This window comes from Dermacentor silvarum, chromosome 10 (genome assembly GCF_013339745.2).
Source record: "Dermacentor silvarum isolate Dsil-2018 chromosome 10, BIME_Dsil_1.4, whole genome shotgun sequence".
Classification (NCBI taxonomy): domain Eukaryota; kingdom Metazoa; phylum Arthropoda; class Arachnida; order Ixodida; family Ixodidae; genus Dermacentor; species Dermacentor silvarum.
Window position 1 is genome coordinate 7,503,881 of NC_051163.1, and position 22,926 is coordinate 7,526,806.

The 22,926-nt window shown below is 44.1% G+C and overlaps 2 protein-coding genes across 5 annotated transcripts in view; one reads left to right on the top strand and one right to left on the bottom strand.

Annotated features, from left to right (window-relative positions):
• LOC119466422 (kelch domain-containing protein 10) overlaps nucleotides 1-9,527 on the top strand; it is a 34,914-nt gene extending 25,387 nt beyond the window's left edge. Inside the window, exon 9 of one of the 2 annotated variants that reach the window (XR_007464074.1) lies at nucleotides 8,696-9,527. Coding sequence is in view for 1 of the 2 variants with exons in the window: in XM_049657623.1 (XP_049513580.1) it covers nucleotides 7,731-8,083 (353 nt within the window). In the remaining variant the exon portion in view is untranslated. Of the gene's footprint in view, nucleotides 1-7,730 lie in introns of both variants that reach the window. The other variant, XM_049657623.1, reaches the window with a different exon arrangement.
• The window catches only part of LOC119466595 (ninjurin-2), a 56,884-nt gene that overhangs the window by 3,784 nt on the left and 30,174 nt on the right, over nucleotides 1-22,926 (bottom strand). Inside the window, exons 2-4 of one of the 3 annotated variants that reach the window (XM_037727117.2) lie at nucleotides 19,256-19,513; nucleotides 18,400-18,554; nucleotides 17,800-18,063 (exon numbers count right to left, since the gene is read on the bottom strand). In XM_037727117.2, coding sequence (XP_037583045.1) covers nucleotides 18,027-18,063; nucleotides 18,400-18,554; nucleotides 19,256-19,513 — 450 coding nt within the window. In that variant the 3' untranslated portion in view covers nucleotides 17,800-18,026. Of the gene's footprint in view, nucleotides 1-17,799; nucleotides 18,064-18,399; nucleotides 18,555-19,255; nucleotides 19,514-22,926 lie in introns of those variants that run through there. The other 2 variants (XM_049657631.1, XR_007464075.1) reach the window with 2 other exon arrangements.

Genomic DNA, 22,926 nt, shown 5'->3' on the forward strand with positions numbered 1-22,926 from the left:
AATTATTTTTTGCTTTTTTTAATGATGTTCGTTGTACTGCTTGTTATAACTTAAGCGATCCGCAATACAGCCTCTTATCGGAGGCTGCTGCTGCGACTTAAGCATTTGGAGCTGTGTTCACTCCCTGTCCTTGCATAGAAGGGCCCTGTGAGGCTTAGTTCTAGTGAATATTTATTACATTTTATCATCCAATCCTTTTGCAGTGTATGTTTTATGTTCGCAGAACGCCTCACATTTCCTTATCATAATCTTACTGTGTATACATTTATGTACTTAATGAATTTTTTTAGGCCATTATACCGCCAGGTTACATCTACCATTTGTCACTGACTGCACATCCATCGACTACACCATATCAGTTCCTGGTGCTCTTGCCATCATGGCGTTTGCGCCACAAAAAACCGCATGTCATCTTCCCCTTCTTCCCGCTAGCTCGCGGGAAGATGGCGAAATCAAGCCACCATCCTTTGGCTAAACCTCGAGGGCTGTTTCTTGCAACCCATATGTTATTCTTGGGACTTTATACAGAACATGACAGTGAGGGGTCTTGGTGCGGTACTTCGGCAGCTGATCTCCCTCATGTGTCGCCTGTTTTTTATAGGTGCATTCACAAGCAGACACATGTAATTCAGCCATTTGACCATCTACAACCCACGGCAGTTTCCATTTACTGCCTCGGTATTCCTTCGCTGTGGTAGTGAAATTTCGTTATTTTGAAATTGTGTGTACCAATACACTTCATTATATTGAGGTTTGAAATACTGGTGTTCTATGGACAAGAAGTTATAAAAAGTTAAATACTTTGCTATATCAAGAACTTTGTTATATTGAAGTTTTGTTATGTCGAGGTTAACTATAGCTATTAATTTTCTCCGGTGACTGGTAAGAAAAATATACATTTCTTAGTTGTTCTGGATGCAATTTTACTTGAGTTCTTTTTTTTTTTTTTTTTGTTTTGCCTCTTTTAGAAGTTAACTCTGCGTTGCCACCAATACACATCAAAATGCCACACACCTTGTGGAGCGGCTGAAGTCATTCAGCAATATTTCTTGCTTCCTTCTGGGGGATCTCGAAGATGACAAGCTTGACCTCAAGTGAGTCCTGTCCTGTTGCCATTCAGTGTGTTAATGTTACCTGGAACAATTACATTTTGCTGGAGCACATCCAACTTCATGTAAATATCCACAAATATATCTGGCAAAAAAACGGACAACTCATGGCAAACCGCTGGTAAGTTGGCAAGGAAAGATCAGATTTAAAAATAGTCTTTGACTATCCACAGTTGTGGGTTCAATTTCTAGCCACAGCACTGCCTTCAACGGAGGTGAAATGCCAAAAACTTTGTGTACTCAGATTTGAGGGCACGTTAGCCCTTTAAGGACTGAAGATGAGCTGAGCTTGTCAAGCGTGTTCTTGCAAAAAAGACAAATGACAGACCAGCTTGCCCAGCGCTTATTTGTTTTTAATGCTGGCCTGAAGACGATGTGAGCTCGTGTTGCTCAACGCTTCTTCCAGATGGCACACGTTTATTTTGTGCTTGTAAATAGCATCAGATGGTAAAAGGAGCTGTTGAAGATTGAAGTTGGAGGCATAGACTCACTTTTGTTAGTGTAAAAAAAACATTTTTTCCTATAACTTCACCTTTTTGACAAATTTTTCGCATGGACTTGCTTTACATGATCATCAAATCGCTTTCATTTTGGGATCATAGACTCACTTGTGGGCAGTGGAGCCCACCCTTGTTACGAAATTTTTTAACGAGTGAAATTCATCTTTCTGACAAGTTTTTCATATGGTCTTGCTTTAAGGACCATACAAATCGTTTGCATGCAAAAAAAAGTATCTCTCTTATTGGCGGAGCTTTTCATTTTTTCGTAAAGGGTTAAGAACTCAGGTGGTGCAAATTACTATTGAATGTCCCAATACGTCCTTATAATCGGATTGTTGTTTTGGCATGTAAGCATCGGAATACAACAAAATTTGCCACTAGATGTGTGCAAATTTTTGCTTCTGTGCATCCATTGAAAAATGAAAAAGAAAAGCAAAAAAAAACCAAGGCTTTATATTCAAATGTCACATTTTCGTTGTGCAGTGGAACCTCACTTAGCAGTTGATGTACAGGGTGTTTCACTTAACTTTAGCGAAACATGAAAATATACAAATGCTACGTAGCTGGACAGAACCAAGGTAATGTTGTTTGCCGTCGCTTGGAGATACTCAGATTATTTTTTGCATTCCGCCTAATAAGGTAATAAGTCTTAATCAACTTCACTATTTGTAATTAGATAAAAAGTCCAATGAGAAAATTGTAGCCATGAAAATACGCCCCGTGTCACGCTAAAGTGCCTCGAACGGCCGTCCGTGCGGCCATGTTGCGTGTATTCACGGCTTCTTTCGCACTCGGAAAACTTATATGCAGCACGTATTGAGCAACAGAAAGCTGTATCGGAGTTTTTCATGTTGCTGTACAATTTTCTCATTGACACTTTTAATATAATTACTATAATAATTGAGAAGTTCAATAACACTAATTACTTAATTAGGCAGATTGCAATAAATAATCTGAGTATCTCTAAGTGACGAAAATTACCTTGGTTCTGTCCAGCTATGTAGCATTTGCATATTTTTAATGCTTGCCAAAGTTAAGTGAAACACCCTGTATGTTAGTGCCTGCTAGCTCAGAACATGTGCCTTATGTATTTTTTTATTCATTTCAATTTTCCCAGAGTGACGTACGATTCATCACTGAAGGAATTGTTGAAGTCACATGGCGACGTGCAGTTCACGCCTCCAGAAAGTATGTCAGCTTGTGCCTCCTTTTATTGATTGTGCACGTTGTCTTAACTGTCGTTTCTTATGGCTGGTTAGATTTCACTGTTACTGATACAGTCAAACCACATAATAATGAATGCAGATATTACAAATTATTAGATATAATGAAACAAGTAACATTGGTTGGACATACTTTAATTCAAAGAGTATTCTACTTCTGCAACTAAACAGAAAATGCAAGTTTTGACATATTGAATACAGTGAGGTAAAATTTCGTTTATCATTGCTCAAGATATGTACTGTTCTGGTAGCAAAAACATCGACTACTAAGCAAAAGCAACTTGAAATGGCACACTCTGGATGTGTGTATACGTCATGGCCAGTTTGCTTGGCTGGCCTGCAGCTGCAAGCCAACATGCTGATCTTGTGTGGTCGCATTGATTGCACAGTTGCATAATAACGGTGGTGCAGAGCATATTTGTAATTTGGCATTGTTCACGTACTGCTAGGGATGTGCGAATATTAGAAAAGATTGAATGTTATCGAATATTATATTTTTATATTCGTATTTGATTCGAAAAATAGACATTTGAAAAGGGTTCGAATATTCGGTTGGTTACAAATATTCGAATCATATCGAATATATTGCTCGCTGTGTTCGGGAGCAAACACGGTTCTGAGCATTTGTTTCTATCTAATCTAAGAATATTGGGGCGATATTGTGCTGAATTTTCTGACGATTTCGTGCTGCTAGCGAAATATCGCCTGTAACGCACACTTAGCCACTAAACGACAAACTCTGCGGGAAAGCCAGCTCTCAATAGCGAGGGGCACAGGTTTGCGGACACTGACGATGCACTTTTTTTAGCTGCGAAGCTCTTCTGGCTAACCGTAAAAATGGCGCCTGCTGTTGCAAAACTCGCCGAGCTATGACGTCACTGCGTTGCCTAGCAACCATCGCGCGGAGCGGTGTGTGCTTCGCCTCCTCTCCGTGCCGTGCACATTTCCTTGACATGGGACGTTAAGGAGAGGGAAGGAGAGCATGCCTGCGGCGCGTGCAATTCTCGGAAAGGGAAAAAGAAAATGTGAGAGAGAGAAAGATTGTAGCAGCACACAATGAGACATGCGCAAAGCTGCTGCTGACGCCGCCCGCGTTGCCTAGTAACCGTCGGTGCTGGTGCGCGCTCGCTTCGCCCGACACAGACACGGCTCCTGCCTGCCTTCCTGCATTTATGGCATGCCAGGAACGCTGTCACTCGTAGGCGCCGACGCGTCCAGCGCTAGTCACGCGAAATGTCGCAAAAGGAAGGTACCTCCGCAAATGATCGCTCGAGAAACCTTCCCTACATGCGTATTTAAGTTAAACTAAATTAGCACCAAGCAGTAGCAGCCAGTAAGACTTGAGGATTGACATTTTCGCTGTGCCTAAGCTTTGCACACTAAGTGCAAACTTGCCCACTTTCTTTTTGCGAAGCGCCACCCCCATGTCTTAGCTTATTGCTTGACAACACGTGCGATGAGCGACGACTGGCACAGGGTCAAATGCCTCCAAGTTTACGGGCATTTGATGCGATATAATAAGACACAGGCTAGCAAGGACAGCTAGTGGGAATTACTAAATGTTATAGGTAACAAGACCCAAAATACACAATCTTTTAGTATAACGGTTCACTAGTCTAGTTTTTTTAACATTGACAATGTAATTGCAATGCTCCAATGTAACAAATTAACCCACTTGCTAATAAATGCATGTGCATATCATTATTCCATATTCGAAGCTAAGTATTCATATGCGATTCATATTAGAAAATTTTAATATTCGCAGACCTCTACATGCCACGTATTGGCAAGTCGCCAATGGACAATTAAAGTTGACAGGAGCCCTTTACTGTCCTGTCTAAGGCATCAGGCTTCCTTTATTTTGCATTAATCAGCCAGTTTTGGATTTTTTTCTGTCAGTATCGGTGTATATGCTTATAACAAAATATCCGTACAAGAACGTATTTTCGTATACGTTTGTTGTAATAACGAAAGTTATTCCAATTCTGTAACAACATTGTTATTACAGAATTTGACTTTACTAGTTGTAAAATGCACCTTTTGTTCAACTGTGCTTTTTGTTTAGAAGCCAATGCAGCCTTCTACTTATTAAAATGGATTCGATCTTCTTTGCATTGAGTTACTTTAGATTTCTGAACAGCCTGTCACATGTTCTTGCTGTGGGCTTTGTATTTGACGTAAGCAATATTTTTTGTCTTAACTTTGGTTATGCTGTGCTTTTGTGCATGGCTTTAATTTTTCAGCTAATCTGGAAATATTCTAATTGAAATACACACTTCTTGTCAGAAATAAAACAAAAACAAAACTATTACATGAAATGCCATCACATTGCAACATATTGAGTCATTTTGTGAAACAGTTATTGCCATTTCAGCTGCATAATATTTGTTTACTGATGAATAGGATTTTTAAATTGATTACTTAACTTCTGCTTGTTTCATGCTAATTCTGAATGCAGTACCATTCATTTGGGCTCCTCCCAACAGGTTTGTCTATCAGTGCTGCCGGTGGGTATCGGGCCACCTTTGTTGCAGATATTAGTTTTCTTCCTCTCAAGTGTATTTTCTATAAAGGAACTTTGCAAGACCTTTCATTGTTAGAATGTCCTGGTTAAAAATTTATTTTTTGCTTGGCAGATTATCCCTGTGTCTGTGAAAGACCTACCTGAGGGTTATGGGAGGATGATCAGGATGACACAGGTAACATTTTTTTAGCTGTGAGATTGTTTTTATATACTCTTGTTTTTGGTGCTCAAAGGAGGAATGCTTACATATAACACATGGAAGTTTTAGCTGGTGCACATACTATTGAGCATTGTCATTGTAGCGAAAATTTGTTCAAAAGCTACAACAGCAGCACTGGGGTGGTCTCTGGTGACTGTTCAACTAACCATGTGAGCACCTCATTTATTGGGATAAAGGTTGTAACAGTGGCACGAACTCTTTATAAATGTACTTGGTAGCCCTGTATATTGACCAACAAGTAGTGCCAGTGAGTGCACCTCGGTTCTGCATAATCAAGCAAAATATCGCTGCATAAAGCCTGTACATACCGTATTTACTCGTGTAAGGCCCACCCTTGTGTAAGACCCGCCCCACACTTTGGAGTGCAATAGTTTAGAACAAGCGTTTAAGCATCACGTGCATACCTACATGCATGGCCTCTGCAGTCGCAACCAGCTTACCGTTGCCGCACCAGCTCACCGTTGCATTCTCAGAGGCAGCACTTGCATGAATTTCCACAAGTTGCTACTACGCTACTAGATGGCACTATTTACTGTCCTGACAACAATGGCATTGTCATCGTCACTGTATCACACCAGATCATGATCACATGATCATGTGGCACAGATTCAGTGTGCTCTTTTCTGCTGCTTGCTCTTCACTTGTACATATCTTGTCCCCGCTCGCCGGTGGCACTAGCCACCTGGTATACAACTACGCTGTGAAATTTGCAGAGTATTAACCCTTTGAAGGTTGATTATTTTGAAAAAAACTTTCCCAGATGGTCAAATTACTTATTGCGGATATGAATGTAAAATGTATAAAGTCGGGAATAAATAGTGAAAAAAAATTAGAAACAGTATTTTGATGTCGGCATCACTCAGAACTCCAAATGTTCATAATATTTCAGAGTGTGGTATTCCTTGAAACACAGTTCTACGCACAAGCGCCTTATCGCACCAATCAGGTAGCGCCAATCAAAGAGCAGCGCCAATCAAAGGTAGAAAAGCTTCCGCCGCATCTGCAAGAGAGTGCCGACAACAGAGAAAACTCACGTTTCGCGCGCCTCCGTTGCCATCATTCGGCGCAACCGAAACCGCGTAAGCGCGTTGCCGCAGAGAGCGAGAATACCTCGTGAGCGGCGCTGATAAACAAGCTAAGACGGCGCCAATCAAGATAGAAATCAACTTCCGCCGCCCCTGCAAGAGAGTGCCGACAGAGAGAAAACTAACGTTTGGCGCGCCTCCGTTGCAATCACGCGCGGCGTAACCGAAACCGCGTAAGCGCGTTGACACATAGAGCGAGGATACCTCGTGAGCGGCGCTGATAAACAAGCTAAGACAGCGCCAATCAAGATAGAAATCAACTTCAGCACCACTGCAAGACAGTGCCGACAGAGAGAAAGCTCACGTTTCGCGCGCCTCCGTTGCGATCACGCGGCGGAACCGAAAGCGCGTTGCCGCAGAGAGCGAGAATACCTCGTGAGCGACGGTGATAAACAAGCTAAGAGCAGCGCCGATAAAGGTAGAAATCAACTTCCGCCGCCCCTCAAGGGAGTCAGAAAACACGTTTCGCGCGCCTCCGTTGTGATCACGCGGCGAAACCGAAACAGCGAACCGCGAAAGGGGTGTTGCCTCAGTCTGCGCGACGCACGCGCTGAAACTAGAAATCAGTTCTGTTTATCTCCACAAGAAGGTAGCACAAATGTCAACGCTTCTTGTAAGTCCTAAAAGGTGGCAGCACCTCCCGGTGAGCATGCATCGTCATTATGGCGCGAAATTTCAAACGGCGGATCGAAACCGTACCCGTACGGCAAAGACCTTGTGGGACAGAAAACCGCCGCCGTACAGATACGGCAAAAACCTTCAAAGGGTTAAAGGGCATGTAAAACCCCATAATTTTTTAACCACCCTGTGTGTAATGCTGACCGAGGATTGTACACTGTATGAAAGCCTCGGGAATTGGGAAAGCTTCCTGAAATAATTCAGCTGTTGAGTGATTGCTGTCGTGAGAGCTCCTGACCCCGAAATAGGTAGTTCTCAACTGTAACAACCACATTGTGGCTGAATATGTGTCACTGCAAAGGGAGTTGGTAATTGCTTACTCTCATGTTGCAAAAGGACTTGCATAGAAACTGTAAATCTTCCCTGTTTCTTTTCTCTTTGTCCCTGACAGCCGTTTTCGTGTGTGGTGGTCATACTGGCACGCGGGTCCTCGATGACGTGTGGAGGCTAGACCTGCCAACTCTCCAGTGGTGCAGGTTGCCCATCTCTCTGCCAAGCCCAGTCTACTTCCATGCGGCGGCCGTGACTGAGAGCGGCCAGATGTTTGTCTTCGGCGGTGTCACAGCAGTAGATGGCATGTCTCGGTGCAACAGCCTCTGGTCCATGTGGCTCACTGTGCCCAGCTTGCTCGAACTCTCTTGGCTGGCTCTTTTGCAAGCTGCACCCTGGCTGGCCACTCTGCCTCCTAAGCAGCTTGCGAGGGATGGTGTTCCCTTGTCCATCCTCGAGAGGCTACAGCACTGAACTCAGGCTTGTGTTGTCAGTGCTGGTGAGGTGGCAAGAAGACTTCACCAGAAAGACACAAACCTTTGTGTTAGACTTTGGTGAGATTCTGCAGGGAGCCGTCAGCAGCTGCAAATAAAAGAGAAAGCAGAAGGCGCTGCTCGCCTCCAACTGGTTGTTCAGCGGACAGGCCATTTTTCGCTCTGGAGAAGTACCTTCTTGAACATGGATTTGCCAGGCTTGGTAACAACAGGCTTGCTTAAAGAAAGCAATAAGAGCACCTCATCTTCCAGGATGGCTGTAAGACTTTATTTCATTGTCAACAATGTTTGCCAAGGATTGAACTCGTTAGAGCATTGTTATGTTGAGCAAACTTTGCACAATCTCAAACTGGCTACTTGGCATTGGCGAATTAATGGAAATCGACCGAAATTTTGACACCGATGTCTCTGGTGTGATTCTGCAGAGGGCTTTGATGCTGATGTGGCGTAACAGGCTTTCAGATTCTAAGGTGTGCCTACTTGTTTCGATGTGTGGCCTAAGGTGCTGCAATGGCTTATGCAGTTTACACAGGCCTGCTGCATATTTGTTGGGCAACTTGGCTTGCTGGTAACAAGAGTGGAAATAACACAGTGCTTGTGAAAGTGGAATCTCCAAGTTAAAAAAAAAAGGGGTGGGGGCATTTTATCAGTGCCTCACCATATATTCAAGGGCATTTGCATAGAAATGTTAGCTGAAAGTGTAACTGTAAAAGCCAGAGTGAATGAATGGGTATTTGTCTGAACATTACTTACAAAATGCACAAAATGAAATTTACTTTTTTTTTTTTGCAAGCTCATAATAAGCATAGCTTTATGGGAACCTTTCGAGCATTCTTAGATGAAACGTACTGTGGGAACAGTTGAGTGGCATTTAGTTCCTGTTCCATATGCTGATGGCGTGTTTCTTGCAAGGTCAATGTATTTGTTGAAGCAGGACATGTTGTGTGCAAAGATCTGAAGAGCAGACACTTTCATGCAGCTGTTTCTGGCAAGTGTGAGCACACTGAGGTTGGCATGTTTTCGTGACCACTGATGTGATGCCTCCCTCGTGAGCTGCTTGTCGGTGTTTGAGGTGCTACATTGTTGTAGGAGAAGCGTTTTCCTTGAGTGTGTTCAAGCTCTCTGACAACATGACCACTTAGATGACCATGACATTTAGAGGTTGCAGATAACTGCCAAGCAAGTGCTTTCTCATGTTTCAGAAGCAGCACGTAGCCAACCTGAATTGTTATATACATAGTGTTTGACTTATATAACTAGTTGACTATACAGAGATATACGGCTTGAGAAGCCTTCTGGGCATGGCTAATCTAAGGATGGGGACTTTAGACACAGTGAAACGTGTCCTACTGTGTGCATGCATGCTGACATGGTTTACTGGGGCCGTATTCTGAAACATTCCACTTCACCGAAATTTCTTTTTTCGCTTTCAGCGCGCGCTGATTGGCTGGTTGAGCAAAATTGAATGACGTCGGCTCAACCAGCCAATCAGGCTCATCCAATTTGCTAAAACAGCCAATCATCGCGCACCTGAAAGCGAAAAAAATTTCGCCGAAGTGGAATGTTTCAGAATACGGCCCCTGAAGAGTGCTTTCAAATGGAGGCACTTCACACTTCCATCCTCAGGAATCCCAGTACCTCTAACTTAAAACACTAACAGCAATGGTCATTTTTATAGGTGACATTGGTCTTCAGCAGAGATCATTATCAGCAGTGAAATAGCACAGAAGATTACACGTGCTTATGAACTGAGCATGTGTTGCAGTTCTTTGCACCATATTTTTGTGTAAAGTCAGTGCAGTTATTAGGGCACTTTAGCGTGACCTTATTGCTTTACTGCTACTGTTACCACCCCTGCTAGGCACCAAGTGTACATCTGCTCAATGGTGTAGCAAGCTTGCAGACTTGTCATCCAGCTTAGGTTGTAACAGTAGAGGCACGGCGGTACATGCAGTATGCTAAAACACTGTGTTATCCGTCCTCTCATTTTATTGGAACATCCAAAAAAGGCCAAGCAATAGATATGCAGAAGGATGAAATGCCAGCATGTGGTAATGAATTTGCTTGTCATAGCTAACATATAAATTAACCTGCTAGAATGACTAATTCAATTTATTCATTATTATCTACATCCGGCTGTAACATAATGGCTATGCCTTTGATCTCATCAATGTTGCATCTTGTGCATGTCTGTATGAGAACTTTTAAATGGTATTATTATGCATGTAGATACCAGTGTCATTTATTGTCTGTATTGTAGTGTTGGGCAAGACTTCATGAGTGCTAGTTGCTGTACCGGCTTGGTTTTTTTGGCATCCAATTTACTTTTGCGAGTGTTCAATGGAGCACATAGCGTCATCGTTGAATGTTTTGTTAGCCATGTCTTGAGAAAGGCTAGTACATAGAGTTTCTTACTGTTACTTTGAGGGAGAAGTGGTGCTGCAATGCTGCTGTACACATCGAAATGCCAGGAATGGGTGCTTAAGATTGGCATCTTTCTATGATAACCAGGACCCATTAAAGAAACATCTGGTGAATAGCGGTCTGTTGCAGTGGTTGCTTGTCTACTGAAACGGCATTTAAAATGCAGTTTCTGTTTTGTTTTTTTTTGTATTATGCCAAAAAAACACAATTTATCAATACCTAAGTGCTTATGCTAGGATCTACACTATATCAAACATTAATGGTACTGGAAAGGAGACGATTAACAGTAGGCGTGCAAGCGATGTCCTTAAAGTAAACGTTTCGAAAAGGGGACTTGTCTTGGCTGTGGCTTGGCTTTGACAAAGACAGTCACCTTTGTCGAAAAGGTGGCTCCATAGTCCTCTCTGTGTGTTTCAATTGTATGTTTCCATTTTCCTTGCTTGCTTGTACTGTATATGAGTAAACGTTAATTTAAGATGTAATTTGGGAGAACCATGGCTCTTTTAAAAATATTTTGCTCAAAGAAAGCTTCAGTTGTACAGCCATGAGCATGCTCTAGGCCAAACCATGTTCAAAAACAAGTCGAGTCAGCCATACATCGACATTCCTGTGGTGACCCAGTGCACATTAGGAAACTTGCATATACAGTGGCACTAGATTTCCCTTCAAGTAACATTGTAAGAGACTCGGTGGGGTAGTACGTGTACTACATGGTAGTTTGAAACCAGAACAAAGTGCACGCGCCGCTGACCCCACCATACAAAACTTGCGATTATTCGAGGTATTCCATGTTTCTGGCTAATTAAGCAAAATCGTATTAGTTGTCCTGACCTGTTTTAAGTGTCGTTCCAATTCAGTTCAAGCTGCACCTCAGCTTTATCAGTAATTTTTGCTTTCTCACGCAGCATTTCTGCAGCCACTAACAACTGGACATAACTGTACAAAAAGTGCTGAATAAATGAGATGTGTGGTTTTGACTGTTGAAGTGCTTTGAAATCTTCCTTCTGTTTTTGGCTAAAATCTCTGTTAATAGCATTTTTACTTAATTGTAGCGTCATATCAGAGGGCTTATTCAGGTACAGCAACACTGAGATCAACCATAACTTAAGGCATGTGGAAAAGGTCTTGTATTGCAGAACTAAAAAAAAAGTGATAACATTTCCATGATGACTATGCCATTGCCTACATTTTACTTAAGCAGAAAAATACAGCCAGTGATTGTAAGGCAAGTTCTGCACAATTACACCATACAGAACATATTTGAGCCAGTGGTAGCACCACAGAATGCTGCCGCCGGCTCTGCTACCCGCTTGCACACTTTCCAGTAAACGCACATCCGGCGGCTCGCGGTCCAACATTTCACCCGAGCCGTGCTTAATTCAACTCGTAAAACGAAATGCTGTAGCTTTTTAGAGCGCCCGTTCCGGAGGCGAGCGGCGGCGTAACCGAGCGAACGAGCACAGCGAAAGATGAACGCGGATCGCAGCGGGGGATGGCAGACGCGAGGAGGAAAGCTGAGAGGAGGGTGCAACGGTACCATGAGGCGGAAAGCAGAGGAGGGTATGGCGAAAGCGTGAGAAAAGCGTAGTGTGGTGACGATGGCTGCGAGATGGCGCCAGAGTAGCGCGCTTCTGGTAGTGCGGAGTAGCGCGGCTGCTGTGAATCGCGCCCACGCGTCACCGACGCGTTGGCTGTCGCGATCTCCAGATTAGCGAGGCAGTCACGCCACACTTCGCTCGTTAGCAACGTGCCACACGAGACATATTGTTCGCCCAGCCAATATATCGCGAAATGAAAACACGTATAGAGCTGCGCTCAAATTTCGCATGAGGGAGTATCGTAATCGTCGACGACTTTTTTTAAGTACTCGCAATGTCGTGCGAACGTTAAATCGCAGTTTAAATTTTTAACCAATCATCATAGCGGCACTCTTAAACGTCACGCCCTGTCTAAGTAGTACCAAAAATCGCCGCATCGAGGCATCGGTACTGCTCAACAAGGGGGGGGGGGGGGAATGAATTAGAGAGGAGCGGACTTGGCTTCAACCTTTCCTTTTTCAATCAAGGAGAATGGATTAAATAGTCATTACCAGGACTGATGTACGCGGATGACATTGTACTTATGGCTGACAGCAAGGAAGACTTGCAAAGATTAATGGACATCTGTGGTAGAGGGAGATAGCTTAGGTTTGAAGTTTAGTAAAGAAAAATCGGCAGTCATGATTTTTAATGATAATCAGGGCAGCGAGCATAGGATACAGGAGGTTACGCTGGAGGTGGTGGATAAGTACAAATATCTTGGAGTGTGGATTAACAATGGGGCTGAGTACCTAACGGAACATGAAAAATATGTAACGACTAAAGGTAGCAGGAATGCAGCTGTGATGAAAAATAGGGCACTGTGGAATTACAATAGGTACGAAGTGGTGAGAGGCATTTGGAAATGGGTGATGGTCCCTAGTTTGACTTTCGGCAACGCGGTCCTGTGCATGAGATCAGAGGTTCGTGTAAGGTTGGAAGTTAAGCAGCGAGTGGTAGGTAGACTGGCTCTGGGAGCACACGGAAATACACGAAATCAGGGGGTACATGGTGACATGGGATGGACGTCATTCGAGGGCAGGGAAGCCATCAGCAATATAGAATTTGAGGAGCGAGTGAGAGAAATGGCAGAAAAGCGGTGGGCAAGGAGAGTTTTCAGTTATTTGTACATGAGGAATGTTGACACAAAATGGAGGAAGCTGACCAGAAAATTGTCAATCAAATATTTGGACTGGAGGAGGGGTGCAAACCAGGAAACAACGGTTAAGAAAAAGGTTAAAGAAACAGAGAGGGGTCTGTGGAAAACAGGGATGTAGACGAAATCAGCCCCGGGAACATACAGAACTTTCAAGCAAGAAATTGCCAAAGAAAATATCTACGATAATTCTAGGGGAAGCTCTTTGTTGTTTGAAGCCAGGACGGGAGTATTGTGGACTAAGATGTACCGAGTCAAGTACCAAGGTATAGACACGTTGTGCTGTGCGTGTGGAGAAGAAGAGGAAACGGCTGAACACCTCATACTTTTCTGTAAAGGCCTTAACCCTACAGTGCAAAGCAACGGGGCTGATTTTTTCAAAGCATTGGGGTTTAGGGACAGTGAAGGCAAAATAGACTTTAAGCGGGTAGAAATAACCAAACGGAGGTTATCTCATTGGTGGATAAAATCAAGGCAGGGGTGAAATTTCACCCACCACAAAGTACAAAATATGTTAATAGTCATGGCTAGATGGCGTATGCCACCGCCCGATTTAAAGGGTTCAGCCTCATCCATCCATCCATCCATCCAAGCTTTCCCTTGTTGTGATTGTGCTCATGGAGGAAGGAAAAAAACTGTGCTTGCTGTGGTAAAGTAGGGCAACGATGGAACATGTTTTATTAGAATGTGAAGACATCTATCCAGCAGTCGGTTAAGGCTTCGCTGACTTCCTTGAAGCCCTTGTGTTCAGGGATAGCAGGGGGAAAGTAAACATGTCCGCAGTATCGAGATTAATAAAAGGGGATTGGAGGTTTGGTGGCAGAAAATGAGGGAGACCACAAACAACGGAGGCGTACAAAATCAAAGTTCCCAATAGTGGTTCAGAAAGCTCGATGCTGGGAATTTTTTCTGTTAAAAAAAAAAAAAAAAGGTAGGTAAGACATTAAGCAAAATAAGAAAAAGAGATTGGTAGAGCAAACCAGCGCCTGGCCGTTTTAAAGGGGCGCTCATGGCAGCCATCCTTGACGCATTGCAGGGCCCCTTTGAAGCGAACTTTCAGTTACACAGAAATTTGTTGGTTTGAGCACAAAATGACCCACGGCATTTTGCATCATCGACATTTTTTTTTTTTTTTCACAATTGGCAGCAAATGAATGCATTATTCTTATGTGCAACTTGACTGCACTCACGACGTACTTGTGACTAGAGTATTGAACCAGATGTTTTTTGGTGCCGGTTTTCGTTCCGGCTCAACTCCAGAGCAAAATAGTAATGGTTCAAACCGGTTCAACTATGACGGTTCAAACCGATTTACTATGACTTCATAATGTTTATTGTTTGATCTTGTGCTCTTCCTGCAATAATCCCTTAGGGGATTGGCAGTATTTTTTAAATAAAAGAAATTTAAAAAAAAAACATGTTTATGTTTGTTTGCATAACCAAAGAATTAAAGCAGCACACCGTAAATTTATTTTGTATAACAAACTCGGCGGTGTCCCAATGCTGCAAGGAAAGAAAAGAAAAGACGACTACTGCGGGGGGGGGGAAGTACGCCGTGCTGTTCTTTATGCCACCACTGTAATTACAAAAATAAAATAAAACCATAAATATGGAAGCCGTGCTCAGAAGCAATGCGTACGTCATTATCGCATGTACTTTACATACCAAGTGTGATCAAAAGCGACATTTCATGCATTTCCAGCTCTTAAAAGAAATAGGAAAGAAGTAAGAGTAAAGACGCAAGGACAGGCAGGACGCTGGTAGGTAGGACAGGTCCAGCGTCCTACTTGTCTTGCCTCTTTCCTCTTAATTTTTCTTAATTCTTTTAAGCGCTGGAAATCCATGAAACGTCTATTTTCCAACTAGCCCAGCTGTCCGCTTTAATTAATCAAAAGCGACCGCCCAGTCCAGGGCCGTATCCAGGAATTATTCTCGGGAGGGGCATTGTGGAGGCAGCGGCGGCCATTTTGAAATATGCACTTACTTTTCCACGGGAAATTAAAGTTCGATTCTGGGGCATTACGTACCTAAACCACGATATGCTTGTGAGGCACGCCGTCGTGGGGGACTCCAGATTAATTTTGACCACCAAGGGTTCCCAAAGATGCAACTAAGTACACGAGCCTTTTCGGATTTTGCCTCCACCGAAACGCAGCCGCCGCACCAAGATTAATCCACGATCTCGAAATCAAAAGCTCTACGACATGGCCACAGGGCTACCGCGGCGGATATTGAATGTGAATCAAGCACATCGCTGACTTGTCATAGTACAGTCGACTCCCATTTATTCGACTTCGGTTAATGCGACTTTTCGCTTGATTCGAACGCACTTGAAAATCCCTGTGAGAAACCATAGATTGCTATAGAAGGAAAACCCGTTCTGTTCGAACGCGAGAGCATGCCGCTTCGGTCATTTCGACCTCCAGCGACCCTCAGCGGCAGAACCTCGTGCGTGCAGGTGTTACGTAGCTGTACTAAAGCTTGTGAACACAAGAATTTCATCAGACGCGCTCACTTCATCACTTGGCGACGACGGTGCACGACCGCAGTAACCTGTCTAGCAGTAATGCTGACGACTTTCGCCCTGAGCGATGTCTCTTTTATGATCTTGTCAGAGCCGACGATAGTGTTGAGCTCTGTTGAGCTCTGTGGGCCGACGACGACATGTACAGGGTGTTTCACTTAACTTGGGCTAACTAGAATTCGTTGATGTTGCCGCCGTTTGTTAATTCGACATTACGATCAAATCTGGCGATCGCCCAAGGTTTTAATTAACAGTAATTGTATAAGGCGTGAAATTTGAAAACAGGCTTATTGAACGTGGGCCGTGATTCCAGATAGGTCCGCAGCGAAGAGCACTGGTTCATGTCGAGCACTGTCTAGTCCATTGCGTTGGCGATCCTGGTTCCGCTTCGGCTGTCCTCCTCTTCATTACAAAACATATACATTTTGGCGTATACGTGCAATATGACATATATGTAAGTGGGGCTAAACAGTATATCGCCGCTGCGATAATTTCGGGGGGTGTTAGAACCCTCTAACCCTCCCTCTGGTTACGGCCCTGGCAGTAGCTATAAAAAATTATCGCCTTCCACCACTGGAGAACTGTTTGACGGTCATTTTACCGGGAACCGTACGTGCGCTCTCGAAATTTGTGTGTGCCAGGGATACCTGGAATTAAATGACGTGCGACAGCACCCGCCTGCGGTCCCACCCTCCCCCAATCAACAACGAGCCCGATTCAGTCCCGGTTCGATACCCCGCTTACGACACTGCTGACACACACGTTATGTAAAAAGTACGCACATGTCGTTCATTAACAGTCAACATACATATTATATAAAGTTTCTGAACAATTTAGATGCTACGCAAGGTTGACTTTGCATTTTAAGGTTATACATGCATGCACAGTATATATAGCAGTAACGCAATTAAGATAAGGGAAATTATAATTCCCCAACAAAGCTTGATCGATATCTCCTTAATTAAATCTATGCAGAGGGAGAGAGAAGGTAGGTGCTGTATCTCAGTCCACTTATGGAAGCTGAAAACACTGAAGTGAACTCCGCTCCTTCCTCTCATTCTCTTTAGATTAAAAAAAAAAGGAATCACCTCCCAAGCCCTCCGTACAGATGGTTAACCAGCGAAGCTGAAACGTGCGGCCCCGGTGTTTATCACTGGGTTAATCTCGATAGTTCATTAAAGTCTTTCTCAATTTAATGAGGTTACAATCTGTCCGTCACGTGAGACAGTGAATGGCTCATACCACCGCAAACGCAGCCTCCCCATAGTGGTGGTGAAACTTTATTTCTGAAAAGGGTCCTGAAGGACACCCGACTGTTCTTCAAGGACAGAGGGGAAATTCTACGCTGGAATGATGAGCGGCAACGGAGCCCGCTGTGGAAGACGACGACGACGCTCGAGTCATTGCGGATGCTGATAGTTTTCGGCGTACAGGCGACAGACGGACGAATCGGCTAGCCACATACAGCTTCGCTGTGAAAAAGATTGACCGACGATTACGATACTTAATTCCTAATGAGAAATTTGAGCGCAGCTCTATACGTGTTTTCATTTCGCGATATATTGGCTGGCTCGGACAATGTCTCGTGCGACACGTTGCGAACAGAGCGAAGTGTGGCGCGACTGCCTCGCTAATTTGGCGATCACGAGAGCCAGCGCGGGGGTGACGCGTGGGCGCAATTCACAGCAGAAGTCACCGGCAAATCTACCAGACGACGCACACTACTCTGGCGCCATCTCGTAGCTACCGTCGCTGCACTACGCTTTTCTCACGCTTTCGCCATACCGCTTTCCGCCTCAGGGTTCCGCTGCACCCTCGCGTCTTTCATCCCCCGCTGCGCGCCGCGTTCGCTCTCGTCTTTCGCTGTGTTCGTTCGCTCGGTTACGGGTGACAACGCCAACGCTCGACGCAGGAACGGGCGCCTAATCTAAAAAAAAAAAAAGAGGTGGAAGCGTCGGCAGTTCACACTGACATTCATTGCCACTTGGTGGGTAATGAAGTATAGCACAGTGGAACAGAGGTTACCAATACTGTTTTATTGCATATAGAAGTTCCTTAAAGTTGAGACACGACTAGCCGTAGGTCACCGAATGCTGTACAGCACCAGCTCTTCAGACGTGACAGCATATGCAACGTTAAAGCACCTGCTATTAAGGTTTACTGCAGCACGCACACAAGGAAAAGAAGCACTTGATGACAATGTCAGATGAAGATGCCAAGTGAATGCTTGTAATACACATTTTCAAGGTAGCCGTGAGCCTTCAGACCATCTGGGAGAACTGGAAAACAGAAAAAATTTTTAAAATGAATAAATGTTGTTGCATCAGCTCTAAAAAATTTTCTCCTGAGACCGCAATTAAATACATCAGAGCAGTTGTTCAATGGTTCAAATGTGCAATTGCCTGCTGAAAACGTGTCCCACAATACCGCGCCGTTTAATCTGGGCGGTACTATGTTTTCATGACAATACATTCGTTTGATTTCCAACAGCAATGGCTGTTATAACATTCACATTATAACTGTTGTGTCATTTATGAAAGAGACAACCATTCCGGATCATTACGTCGTTGCGGAAGTGCACCAAACTCTATTGTGTGTCAATGGGAGATGCTTACTCTGGACCACTGAATGCAGAAACAAATATGTTGATGACCGTTATGAGGAAAACCCCGATGATTATGACATTGTTGAACAGCTCCGCTCTCCGCTGCTGGTGGGTCTTGTTGATGTTGTATCGGCCGTTGAATATCAAGAGTATTCCCACCATGACCTGCATTGTAACGTTCAGGTCACCGTATCATTGACCGTACATACACAACACGGATACACAACACACAACCTTCCTTTTAAGCACTAGAATAAAAACGTTTAGCATATCGTAACTTACACTAAAAGCGGAATTGCTAGATGAGTGCTGCACAGTGATTTAGCTTTAGGTATTGAAGTAGAATCAATAGACGAATGCTGTGAAGAGCCAGCACATGATAGTGAAACACAGCCACTGATATCCACTGGAGAAGACGTGGTGCGTGGGCGCACGAAATTTCTATATATTTCCTGGGTGAACTTTCTGTCTTTCGCCGCAGTCCACGTTGGTGCGTTTTGAGAATGCCCGGAGCACGGGAAAGGTGGAATAAGCAGCAGCCTTTTAAAGTACCCAGCAGGAAGACAGATGTGGTTGCTACAGAGCAACCCCAACGTCGCCAAATCGTTCAGGGTGCGAGCTTTCTTGAAACGGTGCTAAAACCGAAAGAACTTGGCTACCATGGTATTCGACATGTATGCCCATTTGCAAAAAAAGAATAAACGAACTGCAATTACAAGTGGGACCATCATCGCGCAAGCACGAATGATTACAGCCATGCCCCTCAGCAGTAGCTGTGATCACGTGACGGCCTGCGCAGCGAACGGCACGCCAAACTTGACATCGCGTTCACCGAGAGTATACGTATGGGTGTTCTGTGAGTATACCTGCAGCGCGATGGAGAGAGCGACGCAGGCGACGGTGAGCCCGTAGAAGCGGTTCGCCTCGGGCCCTTCGTGCAGCAGATGCTTGAGCTGCGACGCGTTGGCCGTGAGCAGCGCGATGTCCATCATGCCCTGGGCGATGCTCTTCTTGGTGGCGTACAGGTTCATGTCCATGCAGCGGACGCGCTTGCCGCCCGGGCCGGACGGCGTCACGAAACCCGGCTCGGGCAAGGCCGGCGGGTACGGTGCCTCCGGACTGCCCTGGACGTGCCATGCGGGGGAAAAAAAAAAAGAGCATTGTGCTACTTCAACATGGTTTGAAGAGCCTTCTCTAAGAATATAGACTCTTAGTCTAGAGTATCTTGCTGCGCGCCTGAAGCTCTGGAGCTGCTATCGAAAGTCCGAGTAAACACGCAATCAGAGACAGTTCCTAAGAGGTGCTACATATTTTCCTGGTTGCGTAATTGCGTAACACATCTTGCGTAATTTGCAAGGTTTGCTGCTGTGTAAAGAAAATAGAAAAATGTGATTGGGGGGAGGGGAATTGCTGCGACAAAACTCCCAGTGAGGAATACACGTGATATTTGAAGTAGCTATAAAGTGCGAGATCTAGATATGATTTTAAATCTTTTCAGGACCTGCAGTTATGCGATTATTGCACGTACACTTAATATTTTCAGTAGCAGAGTACACATAACAATTCTATCGGGATCCTTGATCTGCGTTGTTAATAAAACACCTTGTATGTATATATATATATATATATATATATATATATATATATATATATATATATAGTGCTTCATTTTAGCTGCACCAAATTCTTAAAAATTGCCTGTGGCAGATAGCACAATTATAATTCTTGATCTAAACTACTTGATGAGGCGGCCATTACTTCCACGAGAAATCAAAACGCCTACTTGAATAATTAACATTACTCTAATTAACATTTTAATTGTTTTACGGCACATCTTTCAATCTAGGAATTATAGCAGCTGAGTTCGCAAGGCGTATCCACTTGGAACGAATTCTCAGGACTGAAACAGTTTCGAGATAATAATTTTCAACGTGTCTGGCGAAATGCATGGGCGTTCCAGTTAACTTTTTGAGGAAAACGCTGTTTTATGCTTTGAAGCACAAAGTTAACTGGAACGCCCATGCATTTCGTCGGACACGTTGAAAATTAATATCTCGGAACTGGTTCAGTCCTGAGAATTCGTTCCAAGTGGATACGCCTTGCGAACTCAGCGGCTATAATCCGTAGATTGAAAGATGTGCCGTAAAATAATTAATTAAAACGTTAATTAGCGTAGTTATGTTAATTAGTTAATTAGGCGTTTTGATTTCTCGTGGAAGTAATGGCCGCCTCATCAAGTAGTTTAGACCAAGGATTATAATTGTGCTATCTGTCACAGGCAATTTTTAAAATTTTTGTGCAGCTAAAATGAAACACCCTGTATGCTTACCCTTCACGAAGCTTTTAATGCCCATCCAACGAGGACAACAACAAATAGCCATACGTTCTCCTTGATCTGCTGAGTTACCTATTCAAGCGGCGGACGCAAGTGATACCTTACGAAAGGATTTGCATGACAGCCTTTTTTAAATGTAGCTCAGTTGCCCGTCACGTTTGCAAGAAGAGATAAAGAAGTCGCCGCACGGAAAAGCTGTGCTGTGCGTCAAAGTATGCATTTATGCGCCGTCTCGTAGGCGAAATCATTGAGTTGAAATGCCTCTCGCTGGCCGACGCGATCAATGGCGCAACAGCGGCGCCAATTCGAAACCGAAACCTCGGCAAACGCGCGCGTTTGTTGTCTGGGGAGTCGCTAGGGAATCTCTAGGCGAGCAAGGCTCTCCTAGGGAGAGAACAGGGGATCTGCGGCGCCTCTCGGCCTCGCATTGCACGCTAGACAGGTCGGCGCCCACGCTGCCGCTCGAAACTCTACATGAGTCACGCTCCGTTTCGATGCTCCCAGCAGGACGACACCGACCGCCGCACGCTGAGAACGGCCGGCAGTGGTACGCAAACTGTGCGCGGTCTCAGGGCCGCGTGCGGAAGCCCGTGTCTGTATGTATATGTACGTACAACACAAGTGCACCCAAACGCGGCCTGCCTTTCGGTTTGCGCTCCTAAACACAATGGCTCTGTTCGCTGCTGTCAAGAAAGGGAGAATACAAAAGAAAGAAAAAAAGAAGAAACGGAAAGGATGTGAGCGAGAATGAAGTTGTGCAAGAGTGCGGCGTCGCCGCGTATACCTCTACCGCACTTTTCTATATGCCATCCGTTATATATATGCAAGGGTACATTCCCCGCAATGCTGGCGGGAGTGAGGCCGCTTCCTTAATTTGGACTCGTCCGTTAATGCTTGTGTGTTGTGTCCTTTTAGTTTATCCTTATTATTATTTATTTTTTATTCGTGCATCCTTGCTTGAGGCCTCGACCATCTATTTCGCGTGCTCATATCGGCCTTTTCATGCCCTTTTTTCGGTACTGGTAGGTCCCGCGTCTTGCGTACGCTCAAGTTTTAAATCGTCGGTCAAGATCGCTACTCGCAGAAAGCATGGATCACTAGCTTCTATTATTTTATTTCCGTGCGTGCTTTTCTCGGCTTTCCGAGTTTTTTAGCAGAGCTTGTCTGGTGCATGGCGTTTATGCCATTCAAGGCGAAGTACGCTTCTTTCGTGTTCGCATTCCTCAACGTTCACGAAATTATTTCTATTGTTATTCCGTCTATTGTTATTCCATTTTGTGTTTCTAGGGTTATTCCAGAACAATGGTATTGTTTCGTCTCTTTTTTTAATGCAGACCTCACTGTTCTTGACGGCGAAGTTTGGTGCCAGGCCACAAATACAAATACATCACAAACACCAAAACTCCCTGTTAATTCGCAGATGCTTTAGCACAGCTGTAGCTGTTATGTAAAATACCGGGCACAGTCGACGCACGCATATGAACTGATGGAACAGCTATGTTGCATTCAAACTTCATTTGCCGCAGATGCAAGTGCGGACCTACGTGGGAACTCAATGATATATGCGACATTTACAATGGTAGGGTGTTCTCTCCCTCTCTCTCTCTCTCTCTCTTCTCTTTTTTTTTTTTTTTGTTGGTTGCGCTAAATTTTAGAAAATTGCCTACGGCAGACAGTACAATTCTAACCCTTGAGCTGAATTGCTCGATGAGGCGGACACTATGACAAATCAAAATGCTGAATTGAATAATTAACGCTAAATAACTTGTTTATTTGCACATATTTCACTCTACCAATTGTGAGTTTGCAAGACACTTGGAACGAATTCTGAGGCCGCTTTCGAGATATGCGCCGTCTAACGTGCGGTAAAAATGCACTGTTGTTCCAGTTACCTTTTTAAGAAAACGCTGTTTTATGCATTAAAGCACAAAAGTAACTGGAACGCCAATGTGTTTGGCATTGAACATAAATATCGAAACTGGTGCAGTCCTGAGAACCCGCTCCAAGTGGGTACGAACTCACCAGCTATATACAATTCGTAGACTGAAATATATGCGCCGTAATCAGGCATTTTGATTTCTTGTAGAAGTCATGGGTCAACTCATTATGTAATTTAGCTCAAGGGTTAGAATTGTGCCATATGTCACAGGCAATTTTTAAAATTTCGGAAAAAAAAAACTGATCTAGAATATAAAAAAAAAA